We start from the raw sequence: 22,454 nt of genomic DNA, 5'->3' as shown, positions 1-22,454 counted from the left end.
GCAATAACAAACAATATATAAACACTCACAAAGCTTGATTTCTCGAAAGAGTGGGAGTATATGAGTGTATAGGGTTTGAATGAACAAATAGGGCTTAGGAAAGTTGAAAGGATTTTTGGTTAATCCTATTTGCTAATCAACGCTTAATCTGGGCAAATGAGGACATATATATAGAGATGTCGAAAATTTTGACCGTTGGGGACATAGGGGTAATTATTAAATTTTTTTTAAAAACTATTTAGGAAAATTAACCCCATTTAAATAGGTAAAAATTTTGACAACCCGAGAGAATCGATCGACCATTTTTAAGGTTCGGTCGACCGTCTCACTAAGTTCGGTCGACTGGGGGATTTTTGAACTATAAATTCGATCGACCATCCAAAGGTGATTTTGAACCCTTTGAGGTTCGGTCGACCGAACTTAGTTTGATTGACTAAACATCATATACTTCTGTCAACCAAGTCATTTTGAACTTAAATGTTCGGTCGATTAGGGCATTAGGGTTTCCCACGTGCTGGTTCGGTCGACCAGAGCATTGTAGCTCATTTTGAGGTCGGTCGACCGAAGGGTCAAACTGTTGACCCTGGGGAAATTCGGTCGACCAAAGTCCTCTATGTATTAGAGTTCGATCGACTGAACATGCCAACTTTGGACATTTCGGTCCTATTTCTTTTATGCAATGTCCCTAATCACATGATAATCAGTTCTATGTCAATAGGGAACTTTTTTATGCATAATTATGGGTTCTATGGTCAGTCTAGGGCCTTTGAGAGCCGACTAAAAAAATCAGGCATCGGTTGACTGATCCCTAAGGTCCATCTATGGTATTGAGCTTATAGACCTATATGCATGATATGCAGATTATTACAAACCCATTTGAATTGAAATTATTATATACCTAATAATTTTACAAAAAATAATAAATGTAATGCTTCGAACCCACCATGTAAATATAAAAACTAAAAACACAATTGTTTTGATACCACTCGCAAAACTACCCCGCCCTAGAGCTATCTAAGCTCGATCTCCTGAATAACCTGAAAAGATTTAATCAACGACGGGGTGAGACACCTCTCAGTAAGGAAGAAATAATTTATAATAGTGTGTGGTTGAAGTGTTTAATATATAATTAACATATACATTTAAACGTGTTCACAATCCACTAGCAGCTAAAGAAACTCGTTCATAAGCACACCATGTTCAACATCTTTGTCATCCAATCACATGCCCACATACACACAAATATTTTACTAATAATTCCCGAGAATAAGGAAGTCCACCCACCCATATAAGTAGATTCCCTCTACTTTAATGGTAACACCAGGACACTCACCTTCCTCAGTAAACCCTCAGGTTATGTATTCAGGTAAAGTCACCGAGAATGGGGAAGGTCACCCGCCCATACAAGTGGCTTCCCTCTACTCTGGTATCCACAAATAATTACCAAAGTACTCGCCTTCCTCAGTAAGCTCTTGGGTGGAATAATCTACTTTACCATAAATACTTAATTAATTTTAGTCACATGCAGCCAACAATATTCGTTTACAGAACTCCACACATATATGCATATCCAAATCAATCTACATAGGATAATCATACAATCTTCAATCATACCCACACAGGGTCTACAACCACACAATATGTATTCGACCACACAGGACTCTAACACACACATCATACACATCGACACAGGACTGTCAATTACATATACATGTCCACACATGACTGGTCCACACAAGACTAACCAATCACACATATTACATGGTCCACACAGGACAAACCCATCACACATATTACATGGTCCACATAGGACAAACCAATCACATATCATATATGTCCACACAGGATTGGTCCATATAGGACTAATCAATCCATAAAGGTACAAAACAAACACTCTATTCATGGTAAATAGGTAAACAACCTCCTCATACCACTGCCAATGTTTACCTCCCAATATAAACGCTCATATAACGACCTCCTCATACCACTACCAATGTTATACGACAGTTATACTACGTACAATATAACGACCTCCTCATACCACTGTCAACGCTATATCACAATTTACATGAACCACAACACAAGTCAACAACAAATCAACCGTTCAATCACATCCACACAATTACCACAGTATACACAATCATCTAGTATTTTCAACCAAACAAAGTCCACAACCCAACAATATTTGCAATCACCATGATTTATCATTCCATAGTACTCAAAACCATTTAATTAACAAAAATGGTTTCAACCACATGATTTTTCCCAATATAATATATATATTTAAAAACAGCATTTTCAATACCAGCATGGTTCATAAAAATTATACCTGAATATGTAGAAATTATACCCAAAATTAGTCATTTTAAAATTATCAAAAAGCTATTATAAAATATTTCCCTTTACCTGCTCCTTAGGATTCAGCCTAAAATCAACAAAACGAGACCCTGTATTCCAAAAATTCCAAATTCCTCAAATCTTACTAAAACACCCTCTAGGCTCCAAATACCTCAAAATAATAATAATAATACCTTAAATTATTTCACTTACCCTAGTTTTGGGATGTTTCCCAAACTTCTCAAATCAAAAATCTGCTCTGCCTATATTGCAGAGAATCTTCTCAAGAGTCTTCTAGTAGCTTCCAATTGTCGAATCAAGCTAGATCTACCCCGAAATTGAAGAGAGAAGATAGAGGAGCCGTGGCTTAGAGAGAGAAATTGAAGAAAATAAAATTTCCTCCGCTGAAAACTAATTTCTCCCTATTTATAAGCAACTTGCCACATGGCCTCGTCAATGAGATGATTGGATTCGTCGATGATCCCGGGAGCTCGTCGACAAAATTCAGGTATTGAAAAGCCCTCTCTCGGTAAACCTTCATCGACAAGACATGCATACTCGACGACGAGGCTCTATAGTTTTCTCGTCAATGAGAAAGACCAGCTCGTCGACGAGCGCGTGCTATTACCCTTAAAATTTCTTTTCCCCTCTCTTCTATTTCCCCTTTTTTCCTTATTATCCTTCTTATTATTTTAAATATTTAAAATTTCCTAGGTCGTTACAAAAAATGTGTCGGAGTCTTCTTATTTCTTCTAGTTGCTGCATGCTATCAATGTGATCCAGCTTAGTATGATCCTGCACACAAACTTGAAAGTTACCAAATACCAAGAGTATTTGTCATTATCAAAACTGGGTATGACCTATAAGGTCAACATATATTGCAGATTGATATACTGTAAGAAGTAGATTTGATCTTTCTAGATCCTGTAGTACATGGATTGGTGAGATCTGGATTACGGATTGTCCATGAGGATAGACGACAGACCCATGTACCTCGACCTGAACCACCTACCTGAGGAGGTTGAGGAGCTCCAGTACGAGAAGGACATGCTTCGAGTGCGAATAGTGGTTCATAAAGCCACCTCGGTGAGCCGCCTGTTGTACAAACTGAGTACGTGTTTGTCCCATGAGTACCCTATGCATGTTCGATGGGAGTTGATATTGCGAAGCCATCCAGTAGCAAACCGTATACTACAGATGTCCTTTCATCCTTTAGGCCTTCAGGTCGCTCGACTCTCCTACTAGCTCATCCATGTCATTCCTGTTTGACAACAGTTTAAATGCTGAGGACATGGATGCACCAGTCATGCCACCTCATTTCTGTCCAACATTATTGTATGAGTCATCTTCCCATTCGCTTCATATCGATGATGATGATGCAATACCTTAGGGTGGAGATGATAGACCTACGAGATGATGACGGGGTAGGATACTGGATGGAGATGACCAGCAAGGAGAGGGCGGATGCAGACGATAGCCACCCCAACACCAGAGACCACCTTCGTGTGGCACTTGAGTAGTCATTTGTTGTATATGTACTTTACAACCTATATTGTGTTATAAAGTAGTCTAATTCTTTTGATTTCATTTGTATAGCTTCGTTGCATTATTTTTGTATAATTGGGGATGTTTATTTGTTATTCCTTAATATGTATATGTAATTGGAAACTACTGCTTGCATAGTCTCAATGTATGCAATTGTGTATGAAAGTTGTGAAATACTGTTATTGATTGGCATAATTTTTATAGTAGTGTGAATGTCTATAGTAGTGTATGAAAGTTTTGAAAATACTAGTATCGATTGCCGATAAAAATTATTTTCTTTGAACAAGTGTAAGCATGGATGGATATACTCAATTTTAAGAGAAGACTCTGCTGAAATTTTTTATAGTAATTTGATGTATTGTGAATGTGTAATTTGCTAAAATTTTTAGATCTCTTTCTTTTTTATCTTTGTTGTTATTATTCTAGATCGTATAGACCGCTTTGTATTTTTATATTTATGTTACCCAAGTACATTATCTTGAACTGCGCATACATTGCGTTGGCCTAAACTAAAAAAAAAAAGACTACTTCAAAAACAAAAATGAGTTAATGATAACCCTCAATAGATTTGCTTATATAAACCATGGTTAAAGTTGCAAAAATAAGAGTTTGAATACCGCTTGTAAATAATCAAAGGAACATAACGGGTATAGGAACTACTAAAGGTATTAAAGAAACAAAAACAACAATTACTAATTTATCGGGTAATATATTCCTGAAAAGTTTAAAAAGGGTAATATATTCCCGAAAAGTTTGAAACTAAGTGATAAAAATTTTTATTCAAATTTTCTTTTGATCATTCATTGTATTCAATGAAATTAGTTGAAATAGAAATCTATAGATCCAAATAATTTTAATAAAAAAAATTATGAGTTTCACATTGCATGGCCAGTGTAAAAAACGCTAGATGGTCTAACGTTTTCTAAGCCAAAGATGCCGGAGAGTCCAATGTCTATAGATCTAAATAATTCTAATAAAAAAAATTATGAGTTTCACATTGCATGGGCAATGTAAAAAATGTTGGATGGTCTAACATTTTTTAAGCAAAAGATGTTGGACAGTCTATTGTCTTTTGGCTGTCACGCGTCAACTAACGGACAAATTTTCTTATTTGAAAGACGTTGGATGGTCCTACACCTTTTGCTTAAAAAACGCTAAAACATCCAGCGACTTTTAGGAAACATCAAACTGGGAGTTAAAAGTTTTTCGTTTATTAAATATTTTCATATAAAAAAACCAAAAAAACTCTAAAGTTTCACCTGCGGTAAATTCAGTCGAACATTGTCCAATCAAATTGTCGAGTAACCTGCCGGGATGTCTACACGCGTAGGTCTATCATTGGTGCTTAGACAGTTACCTCAAGACTTCTAAACTCGAGTCTATCTTTCTGTGTGCTTGAGAGAGTGACACGGGCATCTTTCTTGAGTTTTTTCCCATTTTATCTTTATTTTAAAATAATATATTGAATAATACCTTGTTTAGGAAAACATTTCCCAAAATGATTCTGATGTAATCTCACTACAGTGGAGATATGACACGTGGGAAGCAAATCTCCCTGGACCATCCAGTGAGATTTGCCTAAAAATCAAAGTAGGGCGTTTGCATGAAAATCATATCCATGCTAACATTGGAATCGGTGACATACTTGGTGCCCAAGTAGCTGTTCCTTATCCTCTCGTGGATGGTAGTCGGCAGCTATGCCATTCCAGAACAATCCCGATTCTACAGAACCCTTACCCATGAAGCATTGAATCATCTCCTCCACGTGGCTCTCTTCAAAAGGTTCTTGCTCATCTAAAATTATTTAAAAATTTTGGAGTTCCTATATATAGAAGAGCTGGTGCTAGAAGTGTTTGCATAATCAATTTTCTTGTTCCAGAGCTCAATCCTTACCATGGTGAATGCTGATGTCCCCCAAAGCCTCCCTCAGGCTTATCCCATGGTTATGTTGCACTTACGTGGCGTTCCTAAGTCTCTCCCTCGTCGCAATGCCTGGGCAGCCCCCGCGACGCCTCGCCAGTGCTCACTAGCCGTCACTGCCTCCCTCACTAGTTAATCATCGCGACTATTGTTACCTCGCCGCCTCCCTTGCTGGCTTACTTACTGCAGCTACTGTTACTTTGCCATTCTATTTTCAGGCAAATCTCGCCGACTTCTCGGCGTGCTCGCGGGACACCTCGTGGTGGCTGCCCCATCGCTCGTACAACCCCTAGAGGCTCTCCTCTGAAGCCAAGTCCTCCTCGCCGAAATCAAAGCTCTCGACTGTTGCCGCTGCCGCAAAAAATAGAAATAGAGAAGAAAGAGCAAACATAACAATCTTTCCCTTCTCCATTTTTGTGATTGAATGTATGAAGGAAAGGATGAAAGCTAAGGTATGGGGTGGCCTGAATATAAAAATCAAACATGAAGAAACTAAGGAACATGTTTTTTTTATTGAAGAAGCTTTAACATATACATGAGGAATGAAGATGTTTTTTAACAAATTTAAAGAAGGTGAGGAGTTTGTGAGAACAAAGTGGTGAGCGTAAAATCTGCCTAGCCTGCTGCCGCTTTCTTGCATGCAAAACAGCATGACCACTTCCATTGAATGATTATTTTTTTTTTTATTAATGGAAACTCACATCACATCTAAAATTGAAAATATTTTTTTACGAGTTGGTTCAGTTAACCTCCAACGAAATGAAGGGGTCATTAACTTGATATAAAGCAAATGCAAGAAAACAGGTCTTGATTTTTTATTTTTTATTTTTTTGCAGCCTGTTAAGAGATGGCGGATGCTCCCCAAAAGCCTCATATAAGTTAAAATAAAAAATCAATAAAGAGCGGGCAAAAGAAGCAAACAACTATCACTCTAGGCAAATGTCTTGTCATATAATTAATGGTGCACATGAATGGGTTAACATACAGTCAAGGGAATGGATGTAGCTACAAACTCGAGCAAGATTTCCTTGTCATGTGTTGCCATCCTTATTGTCTTGGCATTTTAAATCTCGCTACTCGATCGAACGATATCTAAATAAATCGAATAGTGAAATTATATTAGAGTTATTTTTAAAATTATTTTTTCAAATAGAACATTATTTAATATATTGTTTTAAAATAAAAATAAAAGGAACTCCATCTTTTTTCTTCGTGGTTCTCTTTTTTCATTCCTAATTTATTGATCGATGCTTTTCAGAGTTTTTCCTGCTCACTTCGCTTTGGAGTGCTCGTCAAGTTCATGCCCTGTCCGTAGGAGAGAGAGTTGAGAGGGGGGTTTGACTGACGGGGTTTTGGTGGAGAGAATTCGACAAAAGAGGGGAGGAGGGAGGAAATGTCTCCGACGGTGGTTCCGTCGTCGGTGGCTAAACAAGCGGAACTGCTGAGGAAAGACGGCAACAATTACTTCAAGAAAGATCGATTTGGAGCCGCTATCGATGCTTATACCGAGGTATTTATCCCTCCCTCCCTCCCTCCCTTTCTCTCTCCCTGAATTCGATTTTATCCCCTTAAACTAGAGGATCTTGCTGCTCAGTTGTGTAAGTGAGGATCTTCATCTCATACCCTTTTTGTTTTTCTATACTTTGTCTAATCTTTTTGTCTGCGGGGTTTCTTAGGCTATTACTCTATGCCCAAATGTTCCTGTGTATTGGACGAACCGTGCGCTATGTCATAGGAAACGCAAGTATGTAAGATCGGGAAATAGACCCCTCTGCATTTTCGCCTGATTTTTCATTTTCTCGCCTCCATTGTCCACTATCTTGCTGCTTTGGTCTTCTTGTTTTCTGATTTCACTTATTCTTGCTGTTTTTCAGCGATTGGACAAAAGTTGAGGAGGACTGTAAGAGAGCTCTTCAGCTTGATTGCAATTCTGTCAAGGTATATGTTCAACGGTTTTCAGTTTCTTCTGTTTTTTGCCCTTTTTTATTGTTTTCCTGATGAAATTTTCCTTTGTCTTGTTCTTTGGTTTGTGATTACTCTAGTTCTTTAAACTAAAGCATTCCTTTTTTTTCTTTTTTCTCCAATTGCTTTAGTTGCACTCAGGATTACTCTTTGAGTAAGCTTTCACTTTCATTCATCCCTGAACTAACAACAAAAACTTAAAAAGGACTGCTAATAAAACAAAGGCTGCCTTCACTTTGCAATGAAACAGATGCAGTTTCTAAAAAGACCATAAGAACATCATAACAAGGTGAGAAAGCCGTATTTTTTAATTTTGAAACCAAGTCCAATTGTGGAGAAAGTTCCTGCATTTAGGAGCATTAAGCACACATCCAAAGCCTCTTCCCCTCTTTACAACAACCAATAAAACTTCTGAGGGAAAAAAAATCCTCTAAAGAAGAAGGATGCACCTTAATGCTAGCCAAAAACTCCAAAACAGCTGATTCAAAATGCTCCTAGAGAAAGGACTATGCAATAAAATTTGAGTAGCCGCATTACCACTCTGATAGTAGAGCGCACATGCATCTGGAGAAAACACTTTATTGAACCTTGTTATCTATAACAAATCACTAGTACTAATCCAGTTAAGGACTCCCTTCACTTCAGGGATTCTAGGATCACAACCTCTTCTTCACAGCGTATCTCTCTTCCATAAATGGATAATTCTTTTCATTTATAACATTGACAGGTACGAGGAAAATTGTCTTTGTCAGAGTTTAAATCATCCCCTTGAGCACCTGAAAACTCATTCATGCTATTAGCAGCACAAGAAGTGAACCTTAGACTAGCATGAAGAAGACTGGCTACATTTCCCTCAAGGTTTACTTACCTTTTCAGTCCTTACTAAATAAATTATAGCCTTCCCAGATTTAGAAGAGTCAGAAAAAGCCCCTGTACCCATGTCTGAATCCTCTTTCTCTGCCAGCACACATTCTTCTCCATCAAGAGACTGCCTTCATCAATTGATTCAGAATCAGCCAGTCCCAACAAGGCAACAATAGGGGTTTAGGTAAATTTTTTTGCTCTTTATAAATTTCATCAAGTTTCTGATCATGTTCAGGAAGAAAGCAGCCCAGCTTGTTCTTAGACCCTATCAGGTGGTCAGAAGCATCTATCTCAGAACCCTCCTCTAATCTGTCCTCTGCATTGGTGTTTGATCTGAACTGGCCTTTTGCCTTCATCACTGATATAGTCCAACCTCTGGGGGATTATTACCTGATGGGGTAAATTTGATTGTTGTTTAGTATTGGTGGCGTTGCTTCTTTTTGCCACAGCAGATATTGGAAAGTCAAACCACTGCTAGTTACAGCCCTCCTTGTGTTTCAAAAAAATTTCAGTGCAAGACAGATGCAGGCACTTAGATGGGGCCTGCTACTCCTCCCGTCAACTCTCCTTTTTTCCTGTTGGGTGCCAGGTTTGAGTTTTTTAACCAAGCTTTTCCAGCCCAAGCTTTAATTTTATTATAAGCCACGATGAGTGAATAAGCTAGCCTTACGAGAGACCTTCAGGACTGAACGCAAGATGCTTTTCTGGTTCATTTTAAACATTCACGTTTGCTTCTTCTCGTGCATATAACATCCATACTTTTGGCTCGTGACCTGCTGTGACTCCATCTAAAATCCAGTGGAGTCAATAGGCCTAGGCAAGAATTTGTTTTGTGAAACTATCATTTGAAAACAAGTTAGGAACCAATTAAGAGTGAATATTTGTTGAAAACACAAGGTATATAAATATATTTCATAAAGGTTATATTATATATAATATTACATTATAATATATATGTGCCTGCGTGTATTAAATATACAATAGTATTATATTTTTTTTCTATACTAATCATTATTAAATTTTATTATTACATACTTATGATTGATGATAATAATAAATATTTTATTTATTTATTTTTTTTAAAATTATAAATAATAGTATAATAAGTCAATAGTCATACCAATAGCATATTGTATATTTTAACATATAATATTGTTCTATTAATTTTTATATGTTATAATGTTATTATAGAAAATAAAAAATATTAATAATGAGGGTTTAATATTTATATTAAAATATGTAATAATGTTTTAAATATTAATAATGATATCATAATATTACATATTATTTTTAAATTTATGCAATATATATTATATTATGTAAATTATCATATTATAGTAAATACTGTGTTTCCTAGGAATTAGGATTTGATTTAAGAGTAAAAGTCAGAAATCAAAATGTAAGTAAAAGGAGGAATCTCATTCCTGCATGGAATGAGAATTGGAATGAGATTACCGTAAAACGAACATTAGGAATGGGAATCAACCATTCCGATTCTGACTCCTAGAGTTAATTCCCAATTACCAAACACCACCTTAATGAAATTTTCTTTTTTCTATGAAAAAAACAGTACCATTTGAAGCTCTCTCTGTAGAGGCCATGAAAACCTCACCCAATATACTTCAATAAGTCAAGACCAGTATCAGGAATGAACAGCACAACAACAATGTGAAATTAGGTAGAATGCATAAGCACAGAGAAGAACTTCAGAACTTCAAAGAGGCTGCCTTGACCTTGGAACTGATGTCACAATATCCTTCCTTGACCATGTCGAAGTGGGCAGACCACAAGAAGCACCACAGGCACTTGATAAAAAATCTGGCAGCACTGAGGCTACATGTATGATGGTTGGCAACAAGTAGGAGTGAGTGCTGGCAAGAACAAGAAATAGTCATTGAACACCAATCAAAACAACCAGCAACTGATACAAGATTGCAAGCAATCAATCACGACCACACAGCATCATCATCCACACCCAACCAGTGAAGAGCATAACAGCAACAGCACTGTTCCAGAAACAGAGTATCACTCACTTCACATCAGCAAATCACCATGAATGCACACAGCATCCTACCAAGGATGTTGCACAGGCAAACTGAGATGAAACATGTCCTTAGACAACTCTCAAACCAACCAGAAAATTAGAGACTGATGAGGGGAGGATTAGAAAAAATCGGGAAAAACGGTTTCTAAAAAATAACTCAGATATAGAGGAGATTAATGCTCTGATACCATGTTGTAAAGTTAGCGATGGAGGAGAGAAGAAGAAAAAATAGAAGAAAAAAGAAGAAAAGAAGAAAAGAAGAGAGGAAAGCAAGAAAGGGAAAAAGGAGATGACAGTTTCCTGGAGCATTTCATTTAGCTCCAGGTCTTCCCTCTTATATATTAATGACAAAAAAAGAATTGAAAGGAAAAAGTACCCCACTTAAGCCAACCACTTACTAAAATAGTCTCTCTCTGACTTTTTTTTTTCTCCTCACAAAACCTCTCAAACTCCTTTGTATCTGCTTCCAGATGCTGAGAATTCTTCACATCAACTCCCTGCTGCACCCCAACCTGCCAAGAATACACTTTAATAGACCTTTCCTTGTCATGCTCTTCCTCTCCAGGGCCATCAGTATCTCTAGCTTAACCCTGGCATTATAACCAACATTCTTTAAAATCACTGCTTTTGGTTCCTCTTAGGCTCTCACTAATAGAACTTATATGAAAGAGTCAATAATGGCTCTTTACAATATCTTCGAGATGTGATTGGAGAAAGTTGAGGTGTAGTAGGGAGTTGATATGAAGAATTCTTAGAATGCAGACACAAAGGAGTTCGAGAGGTTATCACAAAGGACAAAAATACCCCAACTCACATCACCTAATTACTAAAATGGCATTCTCTTTAACACATTCCCTTTAGCTAGAGGTGCATAAATATTTAAATATCCCTAACCCTAGCATCGTTCAACTATCATACCTGCTAAGCTTAAATAACCTTTGTGAAAGCATTGTGTTATGAACTTGTAGATTCCTAAGGCCAAAAGAAATTACCTTGCTAAAATTTTCCTAAAGTGTCAAGGAGTCATGCCAATGTGGTGGCAAGTCTACACCAAGTGCACCCAACCATACACATCCTCATCCAAGGAAACATTCAAATGTTTAACCCAGTGGTCAAGTCTCACACGTTGAAAACCCTTGATCCAACTGAGGTCATTATTGAGGAATCTAGGCTCGAACTTTAAGCGAGTTAAACTCACATTCCACTAAGCATTGAGGGTTACTCTCATCCAGCTAGCACAATCATTGTGTCAGAGTATATTTCACCTTCCACCCACTAGCTGGAATGAGGGGAAGTGATACCGTACAGTACTCGAGGAGGACACATGAAGGATTAGCACCCTCGATAGTCCAGTTTGGGTCTTGGATGACACCGCCTAACTGTATATCTGATGACCAAGAAGGGCGCACTCTGCAACCTTTGGGATAAGAGTATTGTGCGACCTCATTCTCAAATGGATCGACCATGGGGCTCCCAATCCCACATGAAAGCCCAAGACACCCCTCGAGGATGTTAGAGAGTTCGCCCTTAAGTGATCCTCAGGGTGCTCATTCAGAACGCAATAGGATATCAATGGAGGTAGGCCGCTCGCTTAGTGTTCTACCAAAAGTAATGTCTTCGAAGGATTCCTATTCAAATACGAGTAACCACTAGGGATCTATGATCATATATCTTAAGTTTGAGATCACCACCTCAAGTACTATTTAGATCCACTACAACGTCACTGAGACATACCGAAACATCCCCATGACATCTTTATAGTCGAATCCACATTAACCAAGTTCTCTCCAAGTTCGAGTCATACTCCAAAACCATGTGTTATGGTCGCAAGACTCTAAGACCCTGACACATTGCCTAATTGATTCATAGATTTCACAAATGGAGTTCTCACAAGATTCTTCAACATAGCGTCCCTCACAAATGATTGTTAACTTCAATGTGTTTTATCATCTAGTGAAACACTAGGTTGCTAGCAATATAAATGGCAGCTTGATTATCACAAAACATATCTATGCTTTGTTATTAAGAATCCAATCTTTGATACAACCTCTTGTTTTGTTTGTGGAATGGAATTGACGCAGAAAAGGAATCAAGGGAGGAATGGAATCAAGATAGGAATAGAATCGCTTTAGGAATGCAATTAATACACATGTAACATGGAATGACCATTGTAGTTTCAATCCCTTTCCAATGTTTGGTATCTTCAATGGTTGCTATAATGGTACCCCTAAAATAAAATTATTTAATTTTGAAATTTCTCAAATATATGAGTTCATTTCAATATTATTGATGTTTTTTTTTTTTTTTTCGCATTTTTTTAGATCATAATACAATTTTATATTTTTTCATAATAATAAATAATATTCTTGTATGGATTTTCTTGTTACTTTTCAAAAGTAAACAACAACAATAACAATAATGATAATTATAAATTATTATTATTTTTGTTGTTATTCTTCTTCTTGTTATTATTATTTTTGTTGTTATATTTTTATTGTTTTTATAATTATTATTATTAGCGTGATTATTATTATCTTTGTTGTTTTTGTTATTATTATTTCATTATTTTTATAATAATTATTATTCTTTAAATAGAAATAATTATATTTTGTCATTGATTTGTTATTATTTTTGTTATTATTTTATTGTTTTTATGATTATGCTATTGTAATTATTATTCATATTACTTTTTTTATTATTATTTTGAATTACTTTTATGACAATAACTTGCACTATTACTATTTGTTTTTGTTGTTTGAATATAATTTTTATTATTTTTGTCATTATTTTTTGTTATTTTTTTTAGTATTTTATAATGATAACTATTATTATTCTTATTATTTTTGTCGTTATTATTATTTTTATAATAATAATTATTTTTACAATAATTTAATAATTATTATCCTTATAAAGAACATTATTATAATAATTAAAATAAATAATAATTATTATTATTGTTGCTACGGTGGAACGGTTGAGAGATAGTCAATTTGTGTTTTTTAGAATTTACTATCTAAAGATGATTATAATTGTCTTTAAAACAAGGAGTCAAGAATGGAGTCGTAATTCCTGCCTATAAGCGGAATCACCATTCCATTGAATGGGGAGTCACTATTCCTTTGAAGAATGTGATTCCATCCTCATTTTTGAAAAGCAAACATGGGAATGAGTGTCTGTCAGAATTTCAATTCCATTCCAGCCCTGATTCTGCAAGCCAAACCCCCAATGGGGGGAGGGGTGAGAGATTCAACTTCTCAAGCTCCCTCAAATCTCACTCACAGTATGAGCCATGGCTCCTCATAGTTTCTATTACATTTATATATGAAACCTGGGAGAGCCTTTGAGATACTTCAGAATCCTAACAGCAACAGCCTGGGAGGAATCACAGACGCAAATAGTCTCTTGCTCACCCTGTCAAAGTTGGCTTTGACCACATGGAACGGAGTACACCACACTTTGACCACACAGAAGAGGCAGACCACAATGAGGCACCACCAAACACTCAAACAGCAGTGCAGGCACTTAACAAACAACCTGGCAGCAGCTATAAACATATGCTGGCATGAAAACAGCTTTCACAACATCATAAGAGTATATCACTTGACCAGTCAGCAACAGCTGTCCACAAGAAACACTAGGTTGATGTCTTTACTGAGCAGACTACCACAAGCCACACAAACACCTGCAAAAGTGACTTGCGGCTGAGAGGAGAAGGATAAGAAACCCTGACTGACTCTCAAACCAGAAAATAACATATACTTTAAGGTAGTGTTTGGGAGCATGGATTTTGTACCTTGGATTTGGATTAGTGTGGGTTTGGAGAAAATTTGATACAATTTTGTATTACGTTTTGTCGAAATCCAGACAAATCCAAATTCAAAGGTTGAAATCCATGCTCCCAAGCACAAGGTAAGAGTCAACTAGGGCGAGAAAAGGAGAGGAAGATGAGGGCTGTAACTATGTCAGATTAATCAGGTTCAGAGAAATTTATTGCTCTGATACCATGTTGCAAATGATAAATTGAAGATTCAAGGAAAAAAATACAGCAGGTAGTGTTAGAGATGAAGAAAGAAGAGAACAAGAGAAGAAAGGTAGAAAGATAAGTTGGCAGTTTCCTAGAGCATACTCCCAGCTCTGCCCTCTTATTTATTGATAATAGGACATGAAGAGGAAAAAATACCCCCACTCGCACCACCTAATTACTAAAATAACATATCCTCTTCTAAGAAGCTGGACACTTGCTTGCTTGTTTTCTTCTGTCATGGGTTTTCAAAAGCATTTTTCAATGATTGGCATGTTGCTTGAGATGAGAGAAAACTGTTAATATCATATTGGATTTATTAAAAACTCGCAATTTAATCTTTTTTTTTGTCATTGATGGCCGAGATTGGAATACATTGTGATTTATACTTTTATTTTAACTCAACTTTCAAAGCTTTCTTGAGTGTGTAGCATCTGTGTTTTGAGATAAGAGAATGCTGTAGATTTCTATGTGAATTTTTTTTAAAAGAAAGTTTAGAATTTGGACTATCTTATGTTTATCTTAATAAAATGGCTTAGGATTAGTGCACATTCAGATTTTTATCGGATGAGTATAGCTATGGGCACGGAAATTAGCGTAGGTCCTCAGGACCAGGTTGGGCACTTTCTAAAGCATGTGTTGACTAGCCTGGTCCTTGCCCCATACCTATTTGCTTTGGCAGGATGCTAATATGCTGCCCAGTTCACCCTCTTAAAAAAAAAGAAAAAAAAAAAATTCTGCACAGAATTTGATTGTATTATTTCTTTCAAGAAGTCTAAAGTCACTATAATGAATGGTCCAAGTAGCCAAAGGCGACCCAATAGTGTGCTAACATATATTTTTGGAATATCAGTATTACATAGTTGGTTGTAGCTTCATGAGCAGGCTGGTGATAAAAGAAGAAATTTTCTTTGTTTCTAAGTGTTCACAACGAAATTTCTTGATTTCTAAGGCTAGTGTTTGAAGTCAAGGTTTATGTATGGTGACTGGTTGCATCGCCTCATTGCATTTAAATAATAACATGTTTTGTTGTATGGTTATATCTTTTGAATTATGCCGTCACTAGCTACAAACATGTTTTGCTACTTGACAGGCCCATTATATATTAGGACTCGCATTGTTACAGAAGGAAGAATACGCTGAAGGAGTGAGGGAACTGGAAAAAGTATGAAGTGATCTATCCTATGTATTTATTATTCTTGGTAGTTTTTGTCAGTTTTAAGCATTTTATAACTGTTGTGCCTCCGTAACTAATGTTGTATGGGTATAAATTATATTTGGATTTTGGACTAAGTACCTTGGTTATTATTTCTCTTCCAGCATTACAGTTTTGGTTGAGCTAGAATTAAAATTAAAGGGCAGCCCAGTGCATGACGCTCCTGCTAATGCAGGGTGTTGGAGGGACTCCTTTGATATAGGTTTAAAAGAGGGCTAACAAACCGAGAGACATTGAAGTTCTCATGAAATTGAAATGCAATTGATATTTCTGGGGAAAGCTATATGAATGCATGAAGACTTTGCTACCAAATTGCATTTCCTGTAGAAACTGGCAATGCTGACATTCCAATCCTTAGAAATGACCTCCTTGCAACAATGGACCAGCTGAGAATATGGATGGGTTCTTTAAAACTCCGTCTTGAAGATGTTATATTGCAACCTTAGACCTTGGGTTGGATTGAACTAACATCCTCAGCTGGCAAAGTAGACATGATGATTGAAACCAAACCTGCCATTTGTTCTCCTTCGTCATTCCTCGAGTCACCTCCAGCCACAGCCTTGAGAGGCTCTTTTTGCAATTCAAGCCCATGATGCCTGGGTTGTGATAGAGCCATGGAGTAATGCTACCAGTTGGTTGAGCTATAATTAAATTGGTTCTTAGATAAGCTTAAGTTAGAACTTTTATGCCTAGTTTGCTTTTTTGAGAAAATGGATGAGAAGAGCAGATAAAGTCGAAGTTGTTGTATGACCAATTGTCCATCTTTCCTTTTGAGGAACCAAGTTGAGCATCAATTGATGCAAGATGAGGTGGGGATGAAAGTAAAAAACATAAGCGAAGGCTGCTCTAAGGATACAGAAAATAGCCGAAGTAAAAACATGAGTGAGGGCTGCTCCAGCGATACAGAAAATAACCACCTTAGAGATATGGAGTGAACATAATAGTTTACTACTCAATGGAATCCGCCAAAGTAGGGAAGCCAAAGGTTGCAATCTCATTCAAAATAATGTTCTCCTTATTACAAAAAAATAATACATAAATTCATATATAAATAACAAAGTTTATTACATTTAAAAACGAGTGACTCTTTAAAAACTCTATTTAACATCAACTGCAAATCATATGCTCTTTAGATAAAAGGTCTTGACTTGCTCCAGAAACCATCAAATTGCATTCCTTTTGGTGTTTTAGGAATCTAAATCATTAAGATGTCAAATAACAACCCAAATGCTGTAATTTATGACATTGGAACTACACCAAGTCTGATTGGGCTCATATTCCAGATTAATTTCACGTTCCTGTGTCATATTACATTCTGCTGAGGATTGAGCACAGGATTTTACTTGATCTAAGAAATGGTCCATGATTGCATAAATTGGCAGAAAATGATTCATATAGCTGACCCCACTTAGTGGGACTAAGGCTTGGTTTTGTTGTTGTTGTTGTATAATTTTAGCCCCCCACTTTTTAAAGTTTTTTTTGATTCCTTCTGCATTAATATTCCTTAGTTGATGGGAACTCACTCTAGAGTCTCTTTGGTCTTCAAGATTTCATCTTCATGATAAGGGGACAGGTACATAAGAAAATTATATGCATCTCCACCCTCAGACCTTGCTGCTGCCACCAACAGCCTGCAGGCTTCTCTGACTTTACACATAGTCAATCTCTAGTTCTCTCCCTCTTTGTGTGTGTGTGTGTGTATGTCACTTGTGGTGGTCATGGAAAGGAAATTGTTGATGGAAACGAATCGATCTGCTCAGAATCACCGAATATAATTTAAGTGCGAAGGAGTTCCATCTAGAAGAGGTGGACTGCTTTCTTAAATCTTGCGCTGACTTTTGGGCCAGCAACAAACCTCCGTCTTGGTTTAGGAGGAAGAGGAATGGGGAGAAAACCCTAGTTCTCCTATTCGAAAAGATCATATTCAGCAGGCTGCTCACTGTGACAGAAACTGGCGCAGGTGGTGGAGGCACATTGCCATTCTAGAAGGCTTCGACTTCTAAGGGTGGCATAGGATCTCTACAGGTGCAGAGGAGTTTGGTTGATGAACCCTTCCCAGGCTTGAGGAAAGAGCCAATGAATCTATTTTTCGGCAAAGACCTCTTATTGCTTTGCCTTTTTCATAATGAAGGACTCTTCATATATTGAAGAAACCAATCTTAGTCTATGGTGACAGTGGGCTCTTGCTGCCACTTCAGCCACTGCATTAGCATCTCCCTCAGGAAGATCTTTGCACAATGGTGAGCTTGAAGATAATGGGTGAACCCATGCACTCTTTTGCTTGAATGGTCATGGGGGACTTGATGGACAGCAGATGGATCCCCTTGGTTCAATTTTGAAAATAGTGGGATGTCCTCCCCCAGTCCCAAGGATTTCAACTGCTTTAGAGTTTTTGGCAAGAGCCTCTCCTTAGGCCCCAAAACTTCCTTTCGCTCTCCCAACCCAAAACCAAGAAAGAATGTAGACCAACTTAGAAGTTTCTCCAAGGTGTTTGGCTAATGTTCAGGATTGTTTTGAAAATTCCCCGATTCACAGCAACCCTACCCAAATGTAGCCTTGATCCTAGTGAGTGACAATGCACTCTTAGACAACAAATCAGTGAACACAGAATCACCAAACTTTTGAGGAATTCAGATGCATTGACAGTGATGGCGATGAGTTCAAGCACCATGTGTCTAACTGGGTTTTGTGGAAGGTTAAGACAGTGAGCAAGGCCATTGGAGTCTCTTTTTGATGGCTTGGAGGACAAATCTATGAGCTTATTTAAGGAGATAAGAGAAAGAAAAGGAGATAGGAGAGCAAGCAAAACCTTAAGAGTAATACCAAGAACAACAAGAAGAAAGATAAGATCAGGGAGCTGAAAAGACTGGAATTTTTTCTGTTAACTGTGATAAGAATGGGAGTTCTGCAGTGGGTTATTTGCTAGACTTATAACCTTAATATTTATCTCTTGGAATGTCAGGGACCTCGATGACAAAGCTAAAAGCCCTGTTGTGAAGTGCTTCCTGAAAAATATTGGAAAGGGGATGTGATTCTAAGTTGAATACTCTTGAGAAGAGTCTCACTATCAGTGTCTTGGGACACAACAACAACAGCGGGATTCACCTTAGGATTGATGGCAGTGCTGGGGATATCCTGCTTTTTGGGAAGGAAAATGCAATTGAACTAGTTGAGCACACAACTGGAGCCTTCTCAATGTTCTTTCTCTTCAGGAAGTTGAATGACCAATTCTCTCGAGCCAACTGTGAAAATCAGTCCGGACATTTACTGCAAAATAAGCTCTATGAAGTTAGAACAAAATCGGATGCTCCTTGGGTTATGGGAGGGGACTTTCATGGTACTTTTTCTGCATGAAAAAAGAGCAAGGAAACTTCACAGAACGCAAGCATGAAAAAATTCAGGGACTTGCTTCATGCGAATGCTCTTACTACCTCCCTGTCTTATTGGGGGGAATTTACTTGGTCCAATTAAAGAGAGAGCCCCTCTTTATTGAGAATCGACAAGCTTTTAATCTTGACAGCTGGGAGGAGAATTTTCCCAAGGTTACCCAGAAGTTCCTCCCTAGTCCTACTTTTGACCACTTCTCCATTTTGTTGGACATTACAGGAGTAAAGTGGGGACCAACTCCTTTCGACTTTGAAAACATGTGGCTTAAACAAGAAGGTTTTGGGATGCTCATCAAGAAGTGTGGTCTACTCTCCACCTTGAAGGATTTGCATATTTCGTTCTTATGTCCAAGTGAAAGGAAAATTCATAAGGTGGAATACAAACAATTTTGGGGATATCCATGTGAAGGAAGTAATGAAACCTTGAGGAAAATTCAGTATCTTAATGCTGAACTTTCTTAAGGTTTTTATGATGAAGGTAGAACAAGAAGGAACTTCTCGCCAAAAGATCCATCGGAGATTATAAATATCGAAGAAATCGCTTGGAGACCAAAATTTAGGGCCTCCTGGCTAGAAGAAGGGGACTGTAACACGAATTCTTCCATTGCACAATCATTGCCCATAGGAGATGCAACACTTTGAACATAGTTATAACTCACGGTGGAACTTTAAATGAAGGAGGGAACATCAATGAAACCCTTTACTTTTGAGCCTTCTCCTTGAATACCACAGGTTGAGGGGTTAGGTCTCAACAGAATTTGCACCTCCACAGCTTGGCGGCTGGTATGTTTTTTCAGCAAGGAAGAAATTCTATGTGCTCTAAAGAATTGTAATGGAGATAAAGCTCAATGCCTTGATGGCTTCACCATGGTTTTTTTCCAAGAAAGTTGGGATGTTATCAAGGTCTTTGATGAGTTCCATTCTTTAGGCAGATTTATGGGCTGCATGAATTCCACCTTTATTGCATTGATCCAGAAGAAGGCGGAGGCTGTTAACATCAAATATTTTTGACCGATTAGTTTGGTGGGCATTGTATACAAGCTTTTATCCAAGGTTCTCACCAAAAGACTTAGAAAGCGATTGCCCAAGTCACAGGACAACACCAATATGCCTTTTTTGAAGGGAGGCAAATCATGGAGGTTGCCCTTGTTGCTTTGGAAATTGTGGATAATCACTGTAGAGGTTGAAAGGAAGGAAATTGTGGAATTGTGTGTTGGCAGTTTATCGTGCAAATGGATTAAGCAGTACCTCACCAAAACTGCACATATTCCTTCTCAATTCTTTTTAATGGCTGCCCTTCAGGGTTCTTTCTCTAGAAGATTGTAATGTGGAGATCCCCTTTCTCCTTTGCTGTTTCATCCTTGTCATGGAGGTTCTCTGTCTCGTGTTGCAAAATGCCTAGAGAGCAAGAATATTAAAAAGGGCGTATGATTGAAGGAAATGGTTGGGAGCTGGAAGTTTCTCACCTCCTCTTTGCAGATGATATCATGATTATGTGTGTGGAGGAGGCTTATCAAGTTCTTAATCTCAGAAGCTTACTTCTTTGCTTTGAAAGTTAATTTGGGAAAGAGTGAGCTTATCCCCATTGGAAATGTGAATGATGGCTATTTCTTGGCTGGTATTTGGCTTGTAAGGCGGAGAGTTTTTCCTTTGAACTACCTTGGTCTGCATCTTGGTGCAAAGTTCAAGGGTGAAAGGATTTGGGAACCTATTTTTGAAAAATTTGAAAAAAAAAAAAAGTTGGCTGGTTGGAAGCATAACCACCTCTCTGGAGGTGGCAGACTCACTCATCAAAAGAACCCTCCCTAACCTTGTCGTTTACTTCATGTACCCCATCCCTATTTGTCATGAGCCAAGCTTGTTTAAGCCATTATGCTTGCCTATGACCTCTTCCCTTGTGTGCATGGATGCTTACCACCATGTAAATACTAGTATAGGTTTTATGCTTCGAGTATGTTCTTGTCGAGTGTAAAGTGGGAGTATGACTCCTCGGTTAATTTGATGTTTCCTAGTGCCAACGCTAAAATAGAATAGAGCTCTTTATGGGAGCATAAGTGTTCATCAATATTGTAAAACTCACAAACATTTGTTAAACGTGTTAGCCTATTTGCATCCCTCGCTAAACACACATTGCTTATGGAGGTGTTATTAATGAATTACGTTGTTTGAATGTTTATCGCTTGCTTGTCATTTGCTTTTTTAAATTGCATTTTGCTTCTGCTTATTTCTCATTCAACTGCTGTGAATGTGTTTTGTGGTAAATCGCGGAAATCTCTACCTGACTAGTTAAGCAAGAGTGCTTTAGCTAGTGCTCATGGTCTTAAATTTCCACGAAATTGTTGAAATTTTCGTCGAAATTTCTGGTTTCTGTCACCCTCAAAATCGAAATGGTAGTCGATTTTCGTCTTGCAGAATTTCCGTTGAAATCTCAACGAATCATCCAAAATTTATCGAAATCTCGATATTTTAGCGAAACTTGTCAAAGTTTTAACTATACACTGGAATTCACTCAAAATTCAAATGAGAGATTTAGGATTGAGTGAAATTTCTATCTTTATTTATTTTATTTATTTTTATCAAAACGAAAGATTATTACAAGTGCTTTTGAAATTATATGGAAAAAATAAACTTACGGTAACATTTTATTTAACCATTCATGTCTAAATTATCATTATTTGTATAATAATTTATATTTAAATGATTTATGACTTGCGTTTGTTTTAACTGAATATGTTTAATGTATATTATTTTTCAAATATGTTTGTAACACATACTATATTACAACTTTTCCACCTCATACACAACATAGATGTATTTAACTTGCAATATATTAGTCCTAAAACTTACATTATTATGTCTATTAACCATTTCTAAAATTTGACAAAGTATTCCATGCTTTACTACTAATTTCTGTTATTTTTTTGAAATCGAAATTGAAATTTCCGTCGAAATTTCCGTACTTTTGGAGCTTCAAAATTTGAGTTGAAATCGAAATTTAAGACTTTGCTAGTGCCGCATAACCCTTCACAAGATGTGAAATATTCGGTCCATGACACTATTTCTTGTTTTGTGGCTGAAACATTGGAAGTGTTACAAAAATGATTTCTCTGGGGAAATACTGGGGAGGTCTTTAAGTTTTATTTAATTAAATGGGATGGT

The 22,454-nt window shown here is 37.1% G+C and overlaps 1 protein-coding gene across 4 annotated transcripts in view; it reads left to right on the top strand.

The window, feature by feature from the left end:
* Window positions 1-6,727: 6,727 nt before the first annotated feature.
* LOC131155681 (E3 ubiquitin-protein ligase CHIP) overlaps window positions 6,728-22,454 on the top strand; it is a 32,390-nt gene continuing 16,663 nt past the window's right edge. Inside the window, exons 1-4 of one of the 4 annotated variants that reach the window (XM_058108983.1) lie at window positions 6,728-7,312; window positions 7,479-7,546; window positions 7,677-7,740; window positions 15,787-15,858. In XM_058108983.1, coding sequence (XP_057964966.1) covers window positions 7,196-7,312; window positions 7,479-7,546; window positions 7,677-7,740; window positions 15,787-15,858 — 321 coding nt within the window. In that variant the 5' untranslated portion in view covers window positions 6,728-7,195. The remainder of the gene's footprint in view (window positions 7,313-7,478; window positions 7,547-7,676; window positions 7,741-15,786; window positions 15,859-22,454) is intronic. The other 3 variants (XM_058108982.1, XM_058108985.1, XM_058108986.1) reach the window with 3 other exon arrangements.

This window comes from Malania oleifera, chromosome 5 (assembly GCF_029873635.1).
Source record: "Malania oleifera isolate guangnan ecotype guangnan chromosome 5, ASM2987363v1, whole genome shotgun sequence".
NCBI lineage: Eukaryota > Viridiplantae > Streptophyta > Magnoliopsida > Santalales > Ximeniaceae > Malania > Malania oleifera.
The sequence above is the reverse complement of the archived record's forward strand: the minus strand, read 5'-3'. Positions and strand labels throughout refer to the sequence as shown.